The 17,571-nt window shown below is 40.2% G+C and overlaps 2 protein-coding genes across 2 annotated transcripts in view; both read left to right on the top strand.

Annotated features, from left to right (window-relative positions):
- LOC309475967 (uncharacterized protein) overlaps positions 1 to 17,571 on the top strand; it is a 136,940-nt gene that overhangs the window by 51,817 nt on the left and 67,552 nt on the right. The gene's annotated exons all lie outside the window — the stretch shown is intronic.
- Positions 2,303 to 17,571, top strand: part of LOC309475952 (immunoglobulin superfamily member 10-like) — a 192,274-nt gene continuing 177,005 nt past the window's right edge. The window contains exon 1 of the mRNA XM_082138969.1: positions 2,303 to 2,589. Coding sequence (XP_081995095.1) covers positions 2,544 to 2,589 — 46 coding nt within the window. The 5' untranslated portion in view covers positions 2,303 to 2,543. The remainder of the gene's footprint in view (positions 2,590 to 17,571) is intronic.

Raw genomic sequence — 17,571 nt, 5'->3', positions numbered from 1 at the left:
ACTCTGTCATTGAGTTGATTACTGATTAATCTCCAGCTGTGCATAATTTGGTTAATTATCTGAACCTGCTCCTCCCGAACTTTGTTAATAAAACATCATTTAATTACCTATGTTTTATATTCTGTATTTAATACCTTTGAAAAACAGAGAAATTTAAGTCTTTGGTCTACGCAAACAGCAGACGTACAGAATCACAATCAGCTCTGGAAAGTTTAGCAAGTGGAACATCCTCAGCAAGACAAGATATTTTATGTGAAACATTACAGAAATGATATGGCATAAAACACTTAGGTGTAAGGGTGAGTTGTTTGTGGGTTCCAGCCCTTCCAGTCCATGTCGGAGTAAAGGCGAATGATAAACTGGCGAAGACGTTGTTAAGGATCTTGAGATTAACATCAAAGATGAGTAAACAGGAAATGAAGGGGTTGATGGGAACTGAAGTGAAAAAGAGGCGGCAGAGGATATGGCACTATGAAGTATGAGGAAGGCATCAGTATAGTAGGCCTATACACTGAAATATGGGGGTGGAAAGAAGAACTGTTGACAACTGTGGGTAATGACAAGATTATACAACACTAAATCAAAGTTTATAATATATTATATTATAAAATAGGGAAACATGATACTGGTAAATTTGGACTTTGAGTCTGTATGACTTTGATTGATTGATTGATAATTGTGATAAATGTTGATACATTGCTGGAATGTACAGCAAATAATAGAGAACGGTTAAAGTTAGTTGTGTGTGTGTGTGTGTGTGTGTGTGTGTGTGTGTGTGTGTGTGTGTGTGTGTGTGTGTGTGTGTGTGTGTGTGTGTGTGTGTGTGTGTGTGTGTGTGTGTGTGTGTGTGTTCGTTCGTGTGTGTGTGTGTGTTCGTTCGTGTGTGTTCAACTAAGTTGTGCTCCATACTCATTTCAGTAGGTTGCAGAAAATGCATCTTACAGTTGGTTTGCCAACCGCCATATAAACAAAAGAAGAAGAAGAAGAAGAGGAAGAAGAAACAGCAGAGGGCGGTATAACTTTGCGATCCGCCGTTACAAAGAAGAAGAAGAAAACTCCTGCGTGGATCTGGAGCAAGTTTCAGTGTCAAATATCTCGGTGGGTGGAACCTAGGCTGACATTTGTTATACATAAAGGGAGTGATAAAAGAATGCACGGAAGATGGGAACAAAAATATTAAAAGCTTGGGGAAGCTTGTTCACAGGGAAGCACAATGGTATTGCAGACTGTGATATTAGCCCTTATCCAGTACACCACCATGGATATTTCCAATGCCAATAATTGACTTATTCAAATGAAATTCAAATGAAAATCAAGAATGAGAGAGATGCCCCAAAGAACATTATTGCACAGCAGTATTTAGATCAGATTTATTCGTCATGGTTGCATATACTGATGGCTCTCTGGAAGAACAGCAGCTGCTGTATTCCTAAATTTCATACAAGTATTAAGAAAAGAATAACTGATCATGTATTGTGTTTGCAGCAGAATTAATTGCCAAGATAGTAGCACTCCAGTGGATGTAAAACCAAGATTAGTAGTAATATGTTCTGATTCTTATGCAGCAATCACTATAGCCTCGTAAGTGGAAATAAATCATCAAGGCAAGACAAAGTTTTTGCGTGTATATGATACGCAATATTCGCGTTATTATGATACACACTTCATGGCGTGTAGGCTAATACGCACGCAACACCCCTGATCTGCAGTGCGTTTACAGTGCGTAGCATATGCACGCAAAAAAACAACATTTTTTTGTGTATAAATGGCACGAGAAATTACATTTGTGGTATAGATCCGCACTTTCATGAGATTGTGTTTGAGATTCTTGAAGATCAAGATAAAATAATATAGTCCTATTATGAAATATATTAAAGCAATATGAGCTGACTGGAGGAATTAAAGTAGCCTAATTGGTTTAAAATTATATCATTTTTTCTCACTCTCTTGTTTATTGAAGTTGTTTATTTCTAAACGCTTATTATTGCTTCCCTAAACCCAAATACCAACACCAAATTACCTAAAATCACCCAAAAGTGCAAAGATTTTACAAAAACAAAAACACACAACAATAAAAAATAATAGCCTATGTATCGAAAAATACATTTTGCTTATTTAAATGTAGGCTAATATATTGATTAACTTTCAAAGTACAGCACTCTCCTCACAAACTCATCATCCAGACTGAGGCAGCAATGACTCGTTAAATACGATCTGGAGTTCGAGCCTTCTGACACCCAAAGCGAAAGAGAAAGTGAGACATCGATCACTTCACTCTATAAACCAATAGGCTACACGCGCATCGAAGCTTCAGTGTCACTAACATCACTATCTGCGAATGTAATAACGTGCGGTTTTTCTTTCTTTGCAAATCATAAATTGATTCATTAGAACGTCACATTAAAATCAAAACGTTTTAAAATCTCTCGGTTTAGTGGGGTTAGTAAACAGTCGTCGCTGTCAGTCTGGTGGGTGATAACACAACGAGGATTATTTATTCATTGCCATCGAAATCAGATTTTGGATCTGGAATCTACAACAGTATGAAGAGCACTTTAAATCCCGTTTTGTTTTTATTACTACTGTGCGGTAAGTGTGACTTGTTAATTTCAGTTTTTACTTTGACACAGCAGAAGTATTTTGAATGTTTCAATGGCAGATTTATAAAGTTAAGGACTATAAGTCTGCATACCTGTCAAGTTTTGGATTTGAAAATAAGGGAAATTTTCCGGCGCCCACCGCGAGCAGTCCCACCACCCCAACCAAGCTCCAGTATCCCTTACATTTTAAGACAGGTGTAGCCTATACAAGAAAGCTACAATCACCACTTGACATGCAGTGAACATTCACTATAGCCTAAATGAAAACACAATATGAAGAGCATTTAGCCTATTTAAAGGCGTATTTGCGTATTTTCTGTTCATTGCTTGTCTTTAGATTTACATTTTATTTTCATTCCACACATTCTTTTCATTTCATATTGCTTTTCTTTTACAGTTTTTCTTTTCATTTCATTTCATTTCTTTACTCTTTTATTGTACAAATTTGTTGCAGACTTTGCATTCGCGGTATTAAATTACATGAGGGTTTTGTTTTTTTGGCAGGAGTGCCATTCCGTCTCTGTCGTGTCCATCATCCGTCTCTGTTTTTATTTATTTTATTTATTTATTTTTTCGCGTTGTCATTTATCATCTGAACTCACACATAACCTCGCGACAACTGCCACCTACGGCTACTGCATGGCAGTTAAAGCAAGGCTAGTGACAGAGCATTGGGAATGTCCCGTATTTTACCCTTCTTTCCCGCCGTCCTACCGTATTAGTATTTTCCCGTAAATCTCCCGTATTTTAACCTGCGTTATTAAAAAATAATAATAATACCCCGGGCCCAGGCGGAGTAAAAAAAAAAAAAAAAAAAAAAAAAAAAAAACATTCCCAATGCTCTGACACTTAGCCTACTGGTAATCTGAAGAGGGGGCTCTCCAAAATATCTGCCACCTGTCAAATACATCAGCTGCCGCTTCATTGGAGAAATGAGCTGAATCTTCTAAGTAAATCTCTTAAACTTGTGGAGGAAAAGAAAGGCCTTAAATTATTTTCTTTACTTGAAACATTTAAGTTTTGTTCATTTGTTGTTGTTGTTTTTTGTTGTTGTTTTTCTTTTACTGCTTGTTTTGTAGCTGTATCTCAGATATGTTTTATGATTTTGCTCAATCTTTACTGTAGTATATGAGAATATGCTTAACTGTTTAATGCCTTGTATGTTTGTAATTATTTTCATTTAATAAAAAAAATAAAAAATACATCAGCTGCCGCTAGTAGGCTAATCGGAAGTCGGAGGTGGATGCCGCTTTTAGCCAGGCATATAAGTTAGAATATGAATATAAAATTTTGTACTTATTTAAATAAAATACGTAGGCCTATATTAGTAATTATTTCATATTATTTGATTAAAAAAGGTTTATCAAATATAAATCAAGTAACGAAAAAAAAACACATTAAGCTACACTATACAAATTATGAATTTGTACATGTGTAGGCTAAATATAATTTATTAATGAGTATACATGTTTGTTAAATAATTAAATCTATACATAAAGAAATGCCTATGTAATCATATTGTATTTATTAAATATATATATTCTTTATACATATTAAATATGCAACACTTTAACTTAAATAATGAAAATATTGTCTAAAAGAAGAAGAAAAAGAACTTTGTCTCATCAATTAGGCTACCTTTATTTAAAATCATATTTTGCCTTTGTCTTTGTTTAATGAAGCAGCTGTAACTTAGGCTTTGTATTTGTTGTTCTGGCATCAGAATGATCGACAACAGTCCTGAACTAGATGGTAAAGTTCGTAGAAAAACTTTAAGTTGGCTTGAAAAAGCCTAGCCAGAAAGTTTTAAACAGTTTAAAAAATGTTCTAGCGTGGTTTAACATTATACAATGTTTCTAGTATGGTTATCGCTGGCACCACCATTGAACATTGGTTGCTGTCTCTTGACTTCCAGTTACATGTGATTGGTTGCTACTGCGTTGGACGATACTGATTGGCTGCCACGAAATGGCAGGTCCCTCCTAGATGTTGCCTAGGGTTCTAAACGTGTAGAAAACTAGCCTGACTTCGTCATACTCATATTCTAGGCAGAATGTGAGTCTGAAACCGCTCCATAGAGATTTGATTATGGGGCGTGTCTCAACCGAACCAGGGCTGCGTTCAGCCCCGACAAAACGTTGCACAACGTTTTTTAAACAGAAACGGTGATGCGTTCAGAGCCGATCAGCCCTATACGCACACTACGCAAGGTGCGTAGGGCCCCGCAAATTACTCAAGGCCCCGCCTCCCCCTCGTGTCAAAGCGCGTCAATCAATGTTTACAATATCGATGACAAAATGAAGCGGAACTATCCTTCTGGTCACGAAAAGAGAGAGAAAAAAACACCATGAGAGTTAATTGCGGCAACAGTTCAGGTAGACTTGTGTTCTCTCCTCTCAAAGTTTGATGTCAGCAAAGACCAGTAGGCTAAAGTTAAGTTGATGTGAGTTGATTTATTATGCTTAATAAACGACAAAGGACAACGGTGTTTGTTTATAAACTGCAGCTCGGAAAAGATAACCGCGTCACGCGTTCATATGCGCGTGCATGAAATGAAATGTGCACTTTCCAGCAGAAACATCTGTCGGGATTATAGTTTTAAAACAAGACGATGATTATCTAGTCGCTCAGTCAAGGTTTAGTTACAACTCTGCACTAATGCAATAATGAAAGCCATGTATTGACATTGACTATTGATAGGCTCCATTGAATTTAAAATGTTGATTGGCTGGAGATTCTGGTCAATATGGATGCACATCCCTCAGTAAATAATAACCATCAAGTATCAAGAATTACTTTTATCATTTAAAACACAGTGACATGCTATGGTGCCATTTTAGCTTTTATTCATTCACAGGATATGCATTTTTGATATCAATAATTCAATTTGTACTATTTAAAATGTGAATTCTTGATATTAAGAATGAACTTTTTACTAGAAACAATGTCTTCTGATATCAGGAATTACATTTTCACTAGAACTAGTTAAAGGAGGGATTGTAGTGGGAACACTGGGGTGTCAGGTGTGACTGTGTGGCAATGGCAAATGGTTCATGGCTCATGGGTCAGGTATGAGGGCCCCTAAACAGAATTTTGCTTAGGGCCCCAGGGAGGTAAGGATCGGCTCTGGATGCGTTGAACACTGTTCTGATGATGCAAGAGTTGCAACTATGGCAGCTGTAAGAAGGCCATTCTTTGTGTTCTTTGTGAAGAATTTTCGGAGCCTGATGAAGTCGGTATAAATATGTGTTTAATACTACAAAATATGCCCGATGTTACAGTTACTGCACTTGCCGCTCAGAACAAAAGAGAACATCCCAATCGAGTGAAGGGATTTGTGGAAACTGAAATGGAAGCACACATCTTACCTAATTCAGACTAAAACACATCTATTTAGCCTCACATACTGACTTTATTTGTAGGTCATACTGTTTTAATACCCTGTATTTTCTTTCTCATTTTTAGGAAAAGCACTTAATTACCATTGTTTATTTCTATACCAATACACTTGCAATGAAGCTAAAAATATAAACAACTACATCATTATGTTGATATCCTATATTTTTTACAATAAAACTTTCGACAAACATGTCTACTAATATCTTCAGTTTTTGCGTATAGCCTACCGAGCTGCATCAAACACATTTGTAAATTACTTTCCTTGAACCCATTGTGCTTGTAGCCTACACTTTAATACAACGTGCTTTATATACATGTTGCTGCTGATTGGACTGCAGTTCTGACACACCCACCAAACAAGAGAAAACGTATCTCAAACCCCGTTGCACACCGGTGCACGCCGTTTCCAGGAAACATGACGTTCAACCCGGAAACCGTAGCAAAACGTTGCACACCGTTTTGAACTTGAACATGCCATAGACAGTAAAAGAAATGGACACAGCGACCCCATTGGAACTCAATTGAGACAAGTGAAGCCCATTTTTAGCGATTTCTTAGCACTTCCTTTCCTGACGCGCAGACTCAAACCGAGCAAAGCGTTACACGGACCACGTGAGCAACCCGTCTGTCTTCTAGTAGCTGTGCCAAGAGAAATCTGAATCATTCCCTTCCGAATCTTGCAGAGACGGAGAGAGTGAGTAGGAGCTGTCCATGAGCTTGGAGCAACTTTTGCTAGGTGTTCTGATTAATTATATTGTCATTTTGCCTCCACGTCCCCCCGATTGCCCGCGAGCTTCTCCTCCCGTCCATACGGTAATCTCTCTACTGTGCGACAGAGAGTCGCGTGGTTATGACGCAATCGTTAGCCTACTTTTACAAAAACTGCATCTACGGGGCCATAACATAAGCTACAAGGTAATGGAGCATTTTATACATTGTCGTGTTTCTTTAGAAATAAATAATGGACAAATGGAGTCTTTAAACGCCTCAGATGTAAAGTTATTCGCTGTCAAAGTGACGCCAAAATGAATGGGAGTCAATGGGATGCTAACAGCAGGTGAAGTTCTGCTACAAGATGGCGGCACGCGGCCGACTTCAACTTCCGGTCGACTTCCTTCCCCCCTGGAACATGCCCCAGGAAAAAAAAAAAAACTCTACACTCAATTGGATAGACCTACAACCAATCAGAGCAACGAGGAAGGAGGAGGTGGTCATCACCCGCCTTAGATTAGGACACACGAGCACGTTACAAAGAATTGGGAAACATCCTACAGGGAAATGTAGATCATGTGAACAATCTGAGTCTGTACAGCATGTTCTTATGGAATGTAAGGAATATGAGAGAGAGAGGAGAGAACTAAGAGCCGCACTGCAAAAGGAAAGTTTCACAGTAGGAAACATGTTGCAAAGATCGGGAAACATTAGGAGGCATGTATATAAATACTTGAGGGAAACAGGGTTAATGTATAGGATTTAAGTTTTTTTTTTTTTTTTTTTCTCTGTCATCGAATGTACCACACTCCAGTCCGGTAAGTGGCGGCAATGCACCTATAAGCTGGTGCCAGCCGCCAATCAAATCTAGAAGAAGAACAATCAGAGCAACGGAGTAAATGACGCATGTTCTTCATTCATATTTCAACCAACAAAATGTCGCGGCTCTCTGTTCCTCTTTTAAAGTGAATGCGCTGTGGATATCTTCTATAACAGACGCGATGGCGGAATCTACACATGATGTTTCATAAACAAAGTTCGGGAGGAGCACGTACAAATAATCAATCCAATATCAACTTGTCATCAAACAATACCATGTCTAACGTTACCCTATATCAGCATGAGGAAGCATATTCACTCTGTAAACTTACCTAACAGTCCTTGGCAGTTTTGTGAACTCGTGAAATCTCATATGCATTTATTCTATCTGACTTATTTGTAAGTGTGAACTCGTGAAATCTCAATTCTCCAGCGGCAGTCGTCTTTGTTGTAAACAAATTCAAATCAAGCGCTCTTTGAGGACGTGGGTGATTACGTATGGAAGGCCAAAAGGGCCAAAACGTGTGAAACTGTCGTGTAAACACGTAGTTACGTGTTAACACGCAATTTACGTGTTAACACGTAATTACGTGTTAACGCGTAAATGACGTGTTAACACGTAAATTGCGTGTTAACCCGTAAAATATTGGACATTAGCACCACCTACTGGTTTGGTGCTCTTGCTCAAACACACAGAACCTAATTAGATTATGTCACGATACCACACACGGGAAACAGGGGATCCAATTGCAGTGTTTTATTTAAGGGAAAATCCGTACTCACAACTAGGTCCAGGCAAAGGTCAAATCCAAAAAGGCAATCCCAAAACATAAAAGTTATATACAGGTAACAGACTTCGGAAGTGGTGGACATTAAGCAAGGACTCCGTGACAAACACTGAAACAACCAGGGTATATATACACACACAGAACTAACAATGAAACAGGGAACAGCTGGGAACAATGATGACATGGAACAGCTGAACACAATGAACACTCAGTGACAGACAGGAATTGTGGGGAATGCAGTTCATGAATGTGGATGACACCGTGGGGAAGAGGACCTCTAGTGGACACCAGGAATACACAAACCAGACACTGTGACAGATTAAGCTTGGAAAAAGCAGTTTTTAATGTGAAAATACATGTTGACCAATGTCTTTTCAGAATATAGGCTACAACTACATTTTAAATGGGCATATTTAGACAGTTAACTATAACTAATTAAGCCCTGAAAGTCATGACCGTTTTCACAATCACAATAGAAATTGTGTAAGGATAATAACACATTTCTCCAAACAGTATTTTCATGTACACTTATACTGTAGCATATTTCTAAAGCATCTTTTTATAATTTAACCTCTATGCATTATTTGTTAGAGAGCCCTTCTAAAAACACCATTAAGCCTTATGAATCTGAGATAGTGCATTGTTTTGCAGTGTTTTTCGAAGTGAATATATATATGTGACCCGATCTGGCGAAATGAGTCGGAAGTCGCAACGTTCCATTTTAAGATATGGGCCGTTTATGTGGAAAAACAATGAAATAATAGATTTTTTTATTTATTATTATTATTGCTAAATTTCAAAGAACAGACATTCAAAAATAATCTCCTAAAGTTTCGTAGTCCAGATAATTGAGAAAAGGTAATTAAATGACTATTAAAGTTTACGAAGCTTTACTAAATTCGCTGGAAATGAATATTGCTTTTCTCAACTCCTCTCGTCACCTCAGAGCATTTCCCGGGAATCCCCTCAAACGTCTCTGCTTTCCAAATATGGTGTTACACGTTGTATAGAACCAATCATAAAGCTTAGAAATGTACACAAACGCTGATCATTTGTCAATGGGAAGCCCCGTTTCGACTGACCGGCACGCGATTGGTCCAGCCATCCTCCTCAGACTCGTAGCGCTATGTGTAAACAAGCTAGCAGATCTCCTCAGAAAGATTAAATATTATTAATTTGAGAAATGTCGCTGTCAAAAGAGAGCAAAATCGCCAAAAAGTCGCCAAAAACGTTGAACTCACTGGAGGCTTCTAACCTAAGCTCTGCTGCTGGTCATCAAGAGTGGCTAAGGCTAGTCAGTGATTGTTTTGGATCTGGAGACGTGTCATCCTCTGATGACAGCGACAGCCCTGTGGTATTTATCGTGTATGGATGTGAATGAGTGCAATTATTCTGTGAGTGTATTTATCTGCAAGGAGAATCCATTACAATGTGTTTGATTTATTTAAACCCAATATTTAACTGTTGGTATCTCCGTTATGAATATGTTACACTGTTATTGTCATCTAGATTCTAGCCTACACAAAGATATGATTGCATAGGCTAACATTATTTGTTCTCTGTTTCCTTGTCTCTCTGCCTCTCTCTCTCTCTCTCTCTCACACACACACACACACACACACACACACACACACACACACACACACACACACACACACACACACACACACACACACACACACACACACACACACACACACACACACACACACACACACACACACACACACACACACACACACACACACACACACACACACACACACACACACACACACACACACACACACACACACACACACACACACACACACACACACACACACACACACACACACACACACACACACACACACACACACACACACACACACACACACACACACACACACACACACACACACACACACCCCCTCTCTCAAGCAAAACTGTAGCACCTCTGTTCAATCTTTCTGATTTTAGTAAATGTTTGTAAAAGTGCCTTTTAAATTATTTATTCAAATACATTTTTTTAAATAATTTGAGCTTCAGCCTGGCATAATAGCACATATTAATGTCTTTGGTCAAATTAAGCTGTACAATAAATAGTTCATCCCTTTAAATGCAATGGATTTTGAAAGATCAACAAAAAACGGGCAAAAAACTTTAAAAGCGATTTTCTCAGGTTTTCAATTGGAAAAAGAGGGCAGACGACCATAATTCAAATGTGTATATCTTTACAACCATTCAAGGTATGACTTTGACTAGGATATCAGTTGAAAGCTTATGGTCTCCTCTTTCCATTAATACCAAAATCTCAATTTTGAAGTTTGGGTCACTGTGACTCATTTTGCTGGATCAGGTCACATATATATATATTACAAAGTTATTTATATTACAACACACACTACACTTTACACATTATATTACATTACACACACAAACATATATCACAAAGTTATTTATATTAGAACAGGCACACTACACTTTACACATTATACTACATTACACACCACACACACACACACACACACACACACACACACACACACACACACACACACACACACACACACATTCGTATGTCATAATAATAATCTAAAACAAGAGTGGCTTGAATTATTAATAATTGAAATGAGACAGAACTCCTGCCGTAAAATGGCATTTTACAATGCATATTCAAATGTGAAATCAGTGAATAAGACCAACAATTATTAAAATATATTGTAAGAATACTACACAGAACAAGAGATTATGCTATATTCTCGCCAATATGTTGGATAGATTTGGAGATTACACTCGAGTTTCCTGCAAGTTGCCCTTCCGTCACGTAGTGTTGCTTTCGTCAACGAAAATTATGACGAAATATTGTCGTCAACGAACCGTTATCACCTGACGAAAACGAGACGAGACGAGACGTAAATGCTGGTCATGTGACGATGACTAAAATACATGTATAATGCAATATCGTTGACGAATAAAAACGAGACTAAATGTGGTTTACAAAATAAAAACTATGCTAAAATGTCTCTTCATTTTCGTTGACCAAAACGAGACGAGACGAAATGTTATAACGTCACGACGAATGAGAGAGTTGTGCGTGAACCTATAGCTTTGTCGGGTTTAAATTCTGGTTTGCGATCTGGTCACCCGATTATCAGCGAATTTAACAATATTACTCCATTAGTTATTCTATTAAAATGTCTCATTGATATTTGACACATTCATAATCATTACTTTTGCCGGTTCTTTGTGACAGCTGTATGTTATTGGCAGCGTCTCTGGTTACATGAACGCGTCACCGCATCAGCACCAGAACATGGAGATTTTATTTTAGAGAATAATCGCACAACCTATTCGATATTCTATAATTAAATAAACTAATCGAATATCCAAAAATCGTGACTCATCCCTGCATGAATTCTTTTCCCAAATCTTCACTCACGTCTCACCCATTTTCTAAAAGGATTATAAACGTTTCTTCATTGGTTCGCTTTTAATTAGGCCTATTATATTCGTATTCTTTACTGTGGTAAAGTAGAAAAACGCTGTAGGACAGATAGCCTACATTTGTACTTGCATGTCAAATAATTTTTTACACAGTTTGTGCTTGTTAGGCCTATATTAGACATAGGTCATTAGACATTAGTCAAGTTTAGTTGTAAAACGCGTTTCACACGCGCGGGTGATTTTTAGTTTCACTTTCTCTGGCAGCGCAATTGTTACACATGTAGAAAGGAGCAGGCGTCGATCCTGGTGCAACACATTTAATAAGGGAGATATTGCATGCAAACCTGCAAGACAGATATCAGATTCAATGTCAATCACAAATGGAGCGTCTCAATTCTGTGTGTTAGCTATCTGCTCGTCTCTGCATTAACTGCTGTATTACGCGTTCTCATTCCATATTACATTTTCTCATTACTCATTTTAGCATTATCTATACCATGGCTGTTAAACAAACTAATGAAATAATTCACTTGCAAATACAGTTTACATATTCAGCCCTTGAACACATATCTTGCACCATAAAATCAAAAATAAACCATGCTAAACTTAATTTGAACCCATACAATTCACTTTGTTTGTTAAACACTTTTCCGAATACATGCATTCTCTTTTCCAGCATGACTTGTTTACTTTAAATAACACTGTAAAGTTCTCATGTCACCTTTCATAACTTTTATATCATTACTGAGCAAATCACGTCATCTGAGTTTATTAACTCTGCCGCCGCGGCATACGATTTGCACGAAATGGCGGACACCCGCGAACTCCACGTGCGTTACTGAACCCGCGTCACTTAAACTATAAATGTAGCCATCAAAATCACGCAATAACTAAATAAACATCGCTGTGAATAATGTATTTTCATATCTGTGCACAATACAGACTCGCGTTTCACATACAAGCTTTCATTACTGTTGTTTCTGATCATGTTCTATTCACGAGTAGTGACAATACAGTTTTTGTGCTCAAAACTTACTTCACACAACAAAATACTAAAGATAACGGTTCATGAACCCCTTTTATCTGTAATAAACTGAGTTAATCTTACCTGCAAGACAGATATCAGATTCAATGTCAATCACAAATGGAGCGTCTCAATTCTGTGTGTTAGCTATCTGCTCGTCTCTGCATTAACTGCTGTATTACGCGTTCTGGAGCAGATCTTAGCGAGAGCTCCCCCTAGCGGTTTGGATAATTTACACTGCTGTATACACATAAATCAATATCCTTCTTGCAGATCTCTTATTAAAGTAACCAAACAGGAGTCTAAGACAGGCTTTAAACACAAGCACAAACATTTAGTCTGAATAGATTACTCTGAATATAAATGTATGCTAATCTCTCACTTCCGTTTGTAATAACTTATTCACACTAGTGCCACACTCACCCCCACAAAATTAAATGTCTCCTGACATTTCAAAAATAACTTGAAGCATATTCAACAGTTTCTCAACTGGAGTCTTTAACAACTCTCAACTATGCCCCAAGGTCTCCAGAAATGACCACTTGGGGCAGGTAAGTGCTTTACTTCTACTGAGCAGTCTCTTTGAACCAAAGAAGGTTGACCTAAGGTATCATAAGTAAACACCACTGATTTCTGTCTCTGTCTCTTTGGATAAAGTCTCAGGGATTTTGGAGAGTCCATCTCCGACTCGCTGTCATTTACATCATTGTCACTGTCAATGTCCCCATCATGACTTGAGCACAGTCCATTTTTCTCGAGGTTAAGGGGCAAATCCCCTCCTACAGAACAATTTTGAAGGGGCAAATCCTCTTCGCTCTGAAGGGGCAAATCCTCTTCGCTCTGAAGGGGCAAATCCACTTCGCTCTGAAGGGGCAAATCCACTTCGCTCTGAAGGGGCAAATCCTCTTCGCTCTGAAGGGTTTCATCTCGAGGCTTGAAAGGCGGTGCTCTTGGGTTAAGAGGCATGCGATTCTCCTCTTGCCACCTACCGGTAAGCACATATTCCTCCTCCGACTCGCTCTCAGAATCTACTGGAAACTGTCTCTTTTTGTCTTTGCCAATCTTATTCCCTTTAGGCGTGTTTTGAGTGTTCGGTGAACGAAGTTGATCTGATTTTTCCCTTTCCAGCGGCAGGAAGTCACACGGTAGGAGAAGATTTCTGTGAATGACCCGGCTTTTCCCCTTCTCCCTTTCAGGTCTCACCTCATATACTGGACTTTCAGCGTGTTTCCTTTCCTTTACCACATGTACCTGATCTTCCCAGTATGACCGTATCTTCCCGGGACCCCCCCTCGGAGTCAGATTGCGGATCAGGACCCGGTCACCAGGCTGAAGATCTCTCCCCTGAGCCTTCTGATCATAGTAAGCTTTCCCACGGGCTGCTGCTTTTGAAGCGGTCTTTGATGCAATTTGGTACGCCTCACTCATCCTTTCCTTCCAACGAGACACATAGTCCTGGTACGTGCCATACTCTTCATCCGTCTTCAGGTTGAAAAGAATGTCAATCGGTAAGCGAGGGGATCTTCCATAAAACAAGTAGTACGGAGAGAAACCTGTTGCTTCACTTCTTGTGCAATTGTATGCATGAACCACTTTGGCCAAGGAATTCTTCCAGTCTACTTTTTCCTCATCCGCAAGTGTACGGAGCATGGACAATAGAGTGCGATTGAATCGCTCGACTTGTCCATTGCCTTGTGGATGGTAGGGTGTGGTGTGTGATCCGCAGATTCCACAAAGTTCTTTCAGTTTCTTCATCAGTTTGTTGTCAAATTCTTTGCCCATGTCATGATGGATTTTACAGGGAAAACCAAACTTCAAAGCAAAGTCATTGAAAAGTTTCTCTGCAACAGTCTTAGCAGATTTATCTTTGGTTGCGTATGCCTGTGCAAACCTAGTAAAGTGATCCATCACCACAAGAATGTACTCGAAACCTTGCTTGCAGGTCTCCAGATGAAGAAAGTCGATTGAGACCATTTCGAATGGATGTGTGGTGTGAATCGGAGTTAAAGGTGCTCGACTTTGTCTGACTGGCTTTTTCTTTTTCAGACACTCACATACTTTGGTGACAAAGTGTTCCACATCTCTCTGCATTCTTGGCCAGTAAAAGCGCTCTCTGATGAGGCAGAGGGTTCTCTCCGCACCCAGATGACCCATCTTTTGGTGGAGTTCAGTTAGAATCAGGGGATGGTAAGACTCAGGCAGGAGCAACTGTTCTCTTTTCCTAGTTTTCCTATACAGTATTCCATCTTCACCCACCCAGAGTTTGAACCATTGTTTTAACAGCATTGCCACATCCGGATGTTCTGCTTTTACTGCCTCTCTACTTGGTCGTTGATTTTTCTCCTTGAACTTCAGGACTTTCCCAATAATACTGTCATTCTCCTGAGCTTCTCGAATCTGGGCTGGGGACAGTGCTGGACCCAGGTCACTTTGGTCTCTCTCTCTCACTAGACTCAAGGCATTAAAATGAATCAACCCTGCTCCTTGTGAGGGATTTTCACACTCCACTACCACCCCTTCCACTGTAGCTTGAAGGACTTCTGGTTGCATTTGTTCTGTGCACTGCTCCATAAACTTGTCGATGTCCAGTGGCATGCGTGACAGACCATCCGCATCAGCATTATGTTTACCCGGCCGGTATTTTATGGAAAAGTTGAAGTCGGCAAGCTGTGCAACCCATCTGTGCCCGGTGGCATTCAGTTTGGCGGTGGTGAGCACATAGGTCAAAGGATTGTTATCCGTGTAGACAACAAAAGATGGTGCATAGTACAAGTAGTGGCGGAAACGCTCACAAACCGCCCACTTTAACGCCAGAAACTCCAGCTTGCCAGAATGCATGCGATATCTTTTCTCTGGAGCACTTAGTGTTCTGGACCCGTAAGCCATTACTACCATCTTACCGTTCTGGCGTTGATACAATATTGCACCCAACCCTTCCTGGGATGCATCGCAGTGTAGCACAAAGGGCTGAGTGAAATCTGGGAAACCCAGGATTGGAGGTTTTGCAAGGTGGTCTATCAGGTTGCTCAGTGTCGCCTGATGGGTTTGTGTCCACTCAATGGGTGTCCGTGATGTTAAATTACTTCCTTTCCCCTGCCGGATGTTTTTTCCCTTCCTCAAGACCATTCCTGATTCACCTGAACCCTTTTCTCTTGCTGTCAGTAGCTGGTACAGAGGCTGGGCAATGCGTGAAAAATTTGGAATATAAGAACGGTAATAAGACAGGAACCCTAACATCTTCCTGAGGTCACCCACTGTGGATGGTGTCCTTTCCTTCAAGGCCTGCACTGGAGCAATCTCCACTGGGTCCATCGTATAACCTTCACCAGACACCATCTTCCCCAGGAACCTCACTTTGCGTTTGAAGAACTCACATTTTTTCGGGGTGAGCTTTACACCGTGCTCTTTGTAGCGCTGGAGCACCAGCCGCACATGAGCCAAATGATCTTCAAAACTGCTGCTATGGACCAAGTTGTCGTCTAGGTAGGGCTGACATATTGTGTCTCGCAGGCCTAACAAGCAGCTTTCCATACTTCTTTGGAACTCGGCTGGTGCCGAACTCAGCCCAAATGGAATGCGTATCCATTGGTACAGCCCCCATGGTGTTATAAATGCTGATAGCGGCTGGCTCTCCTCATCCAGGAAGCCCTGGTGGTATGCCTTCCCTTGGTCCAAAACGGTAAACCACGTGCTTCCACTTAATGCATCCAGCATGTCTTGTATTTTAGGGATTGGGTGGCGATCGGGCACTGATTTCTGGTTTAGCTCCCGGTAGTCGCAACATAACCGAAGACTGCCGTCTTTTTTCCTCACGCAGACTACTGGAGATGAGTATGCCGACCTGGAGGGAGCCACCCAACCTTTATTTAACAAGTCTTGCAGGTACTCCTTGACCTCATCATGCAAGGGCTTTGGGACAGACATATAAGTTTTCTGCACAGGCCTTGTGTCATGAAGTGTGATGTGCATCCTTAATGATGGAATGCAACCAATGTCGTCATCATTGTAAGCAAAAGCTTGACACTCATCCCTCAGTACTTTTCTCACAGCTTCTTGCTGAGCTTTTGTGAGATGGTCCAGATTCACAGGGGGATCCCATGCTGGTGGCGGCGATTTGCCTCTTGAATTCGAAGTGGTACTTTCAGGGGCTGACTCACAAGTTTGGGCTCTCTCTGCCGGGGGGTTCTCAGGTTCAGTAGGGTGGACAGCCACGGGATACACTGTTTTCACGGGCTGTAAGTGACCCAAAATGTGGTTTCTCTGTAGGGTGATATTATACTTTGCTGCATTGACAATTGATATGGGGATATACTTTATGTGTCTTACAGGAATCTTCACCACTGCTTCACTCAATTCTAGATCTTGAACTGGGCTTGCCTCACTGGGTAAGAAGAGCAGTTCTTGGCCCTGATACTGAGACCCGACGTGAGCACGGACCATTACAGTGGTAACTTGATTTGCAGGCAAGTACACATGTTTTCTCCCAATTTTCACTACCCCCACAGTTACCTCTTGCTCCTTACTCCGGATTAATTTCATCAGTGTGTGTGCCTCGCTGTGGGTGATTGAGAATGCAGAACTCATTGTATGTAGCGTTTTCTTCTCTCCACATCCAGGAGCATCTTCAATCCTTTTTACAACCTCTTCGATGACGTTGTACCCAATGATTGGGTCCTCTGCTACTGTTAGATCACTAGACACCAACATGGGTACTTTTAACAGTGGTGTTGGGAGAGGACCTCCATCCAGTTGGAAATTAACCTCCACCCATCCGATGAATGGAATTTCTGTGTTGTTAGCT

This window comes from Leuciscus leuciscus (genome assembly GCF_965113295.1).
Source record: "Leuciscus leuciscus genome assembly, chromosome: 15".
Lineage (NCBI taxonomy): Eukaryota > Metazoa > Chordata > Actinopteri > Cypriniformes > Leuciscidae > Leuciscus > Leuciscus leuciscus.
The sequence above is the reverse complement of the archived record's forward strand: the minus strand, read 5'-3'. Positions and strand labels throughout refer to the sequence as shown.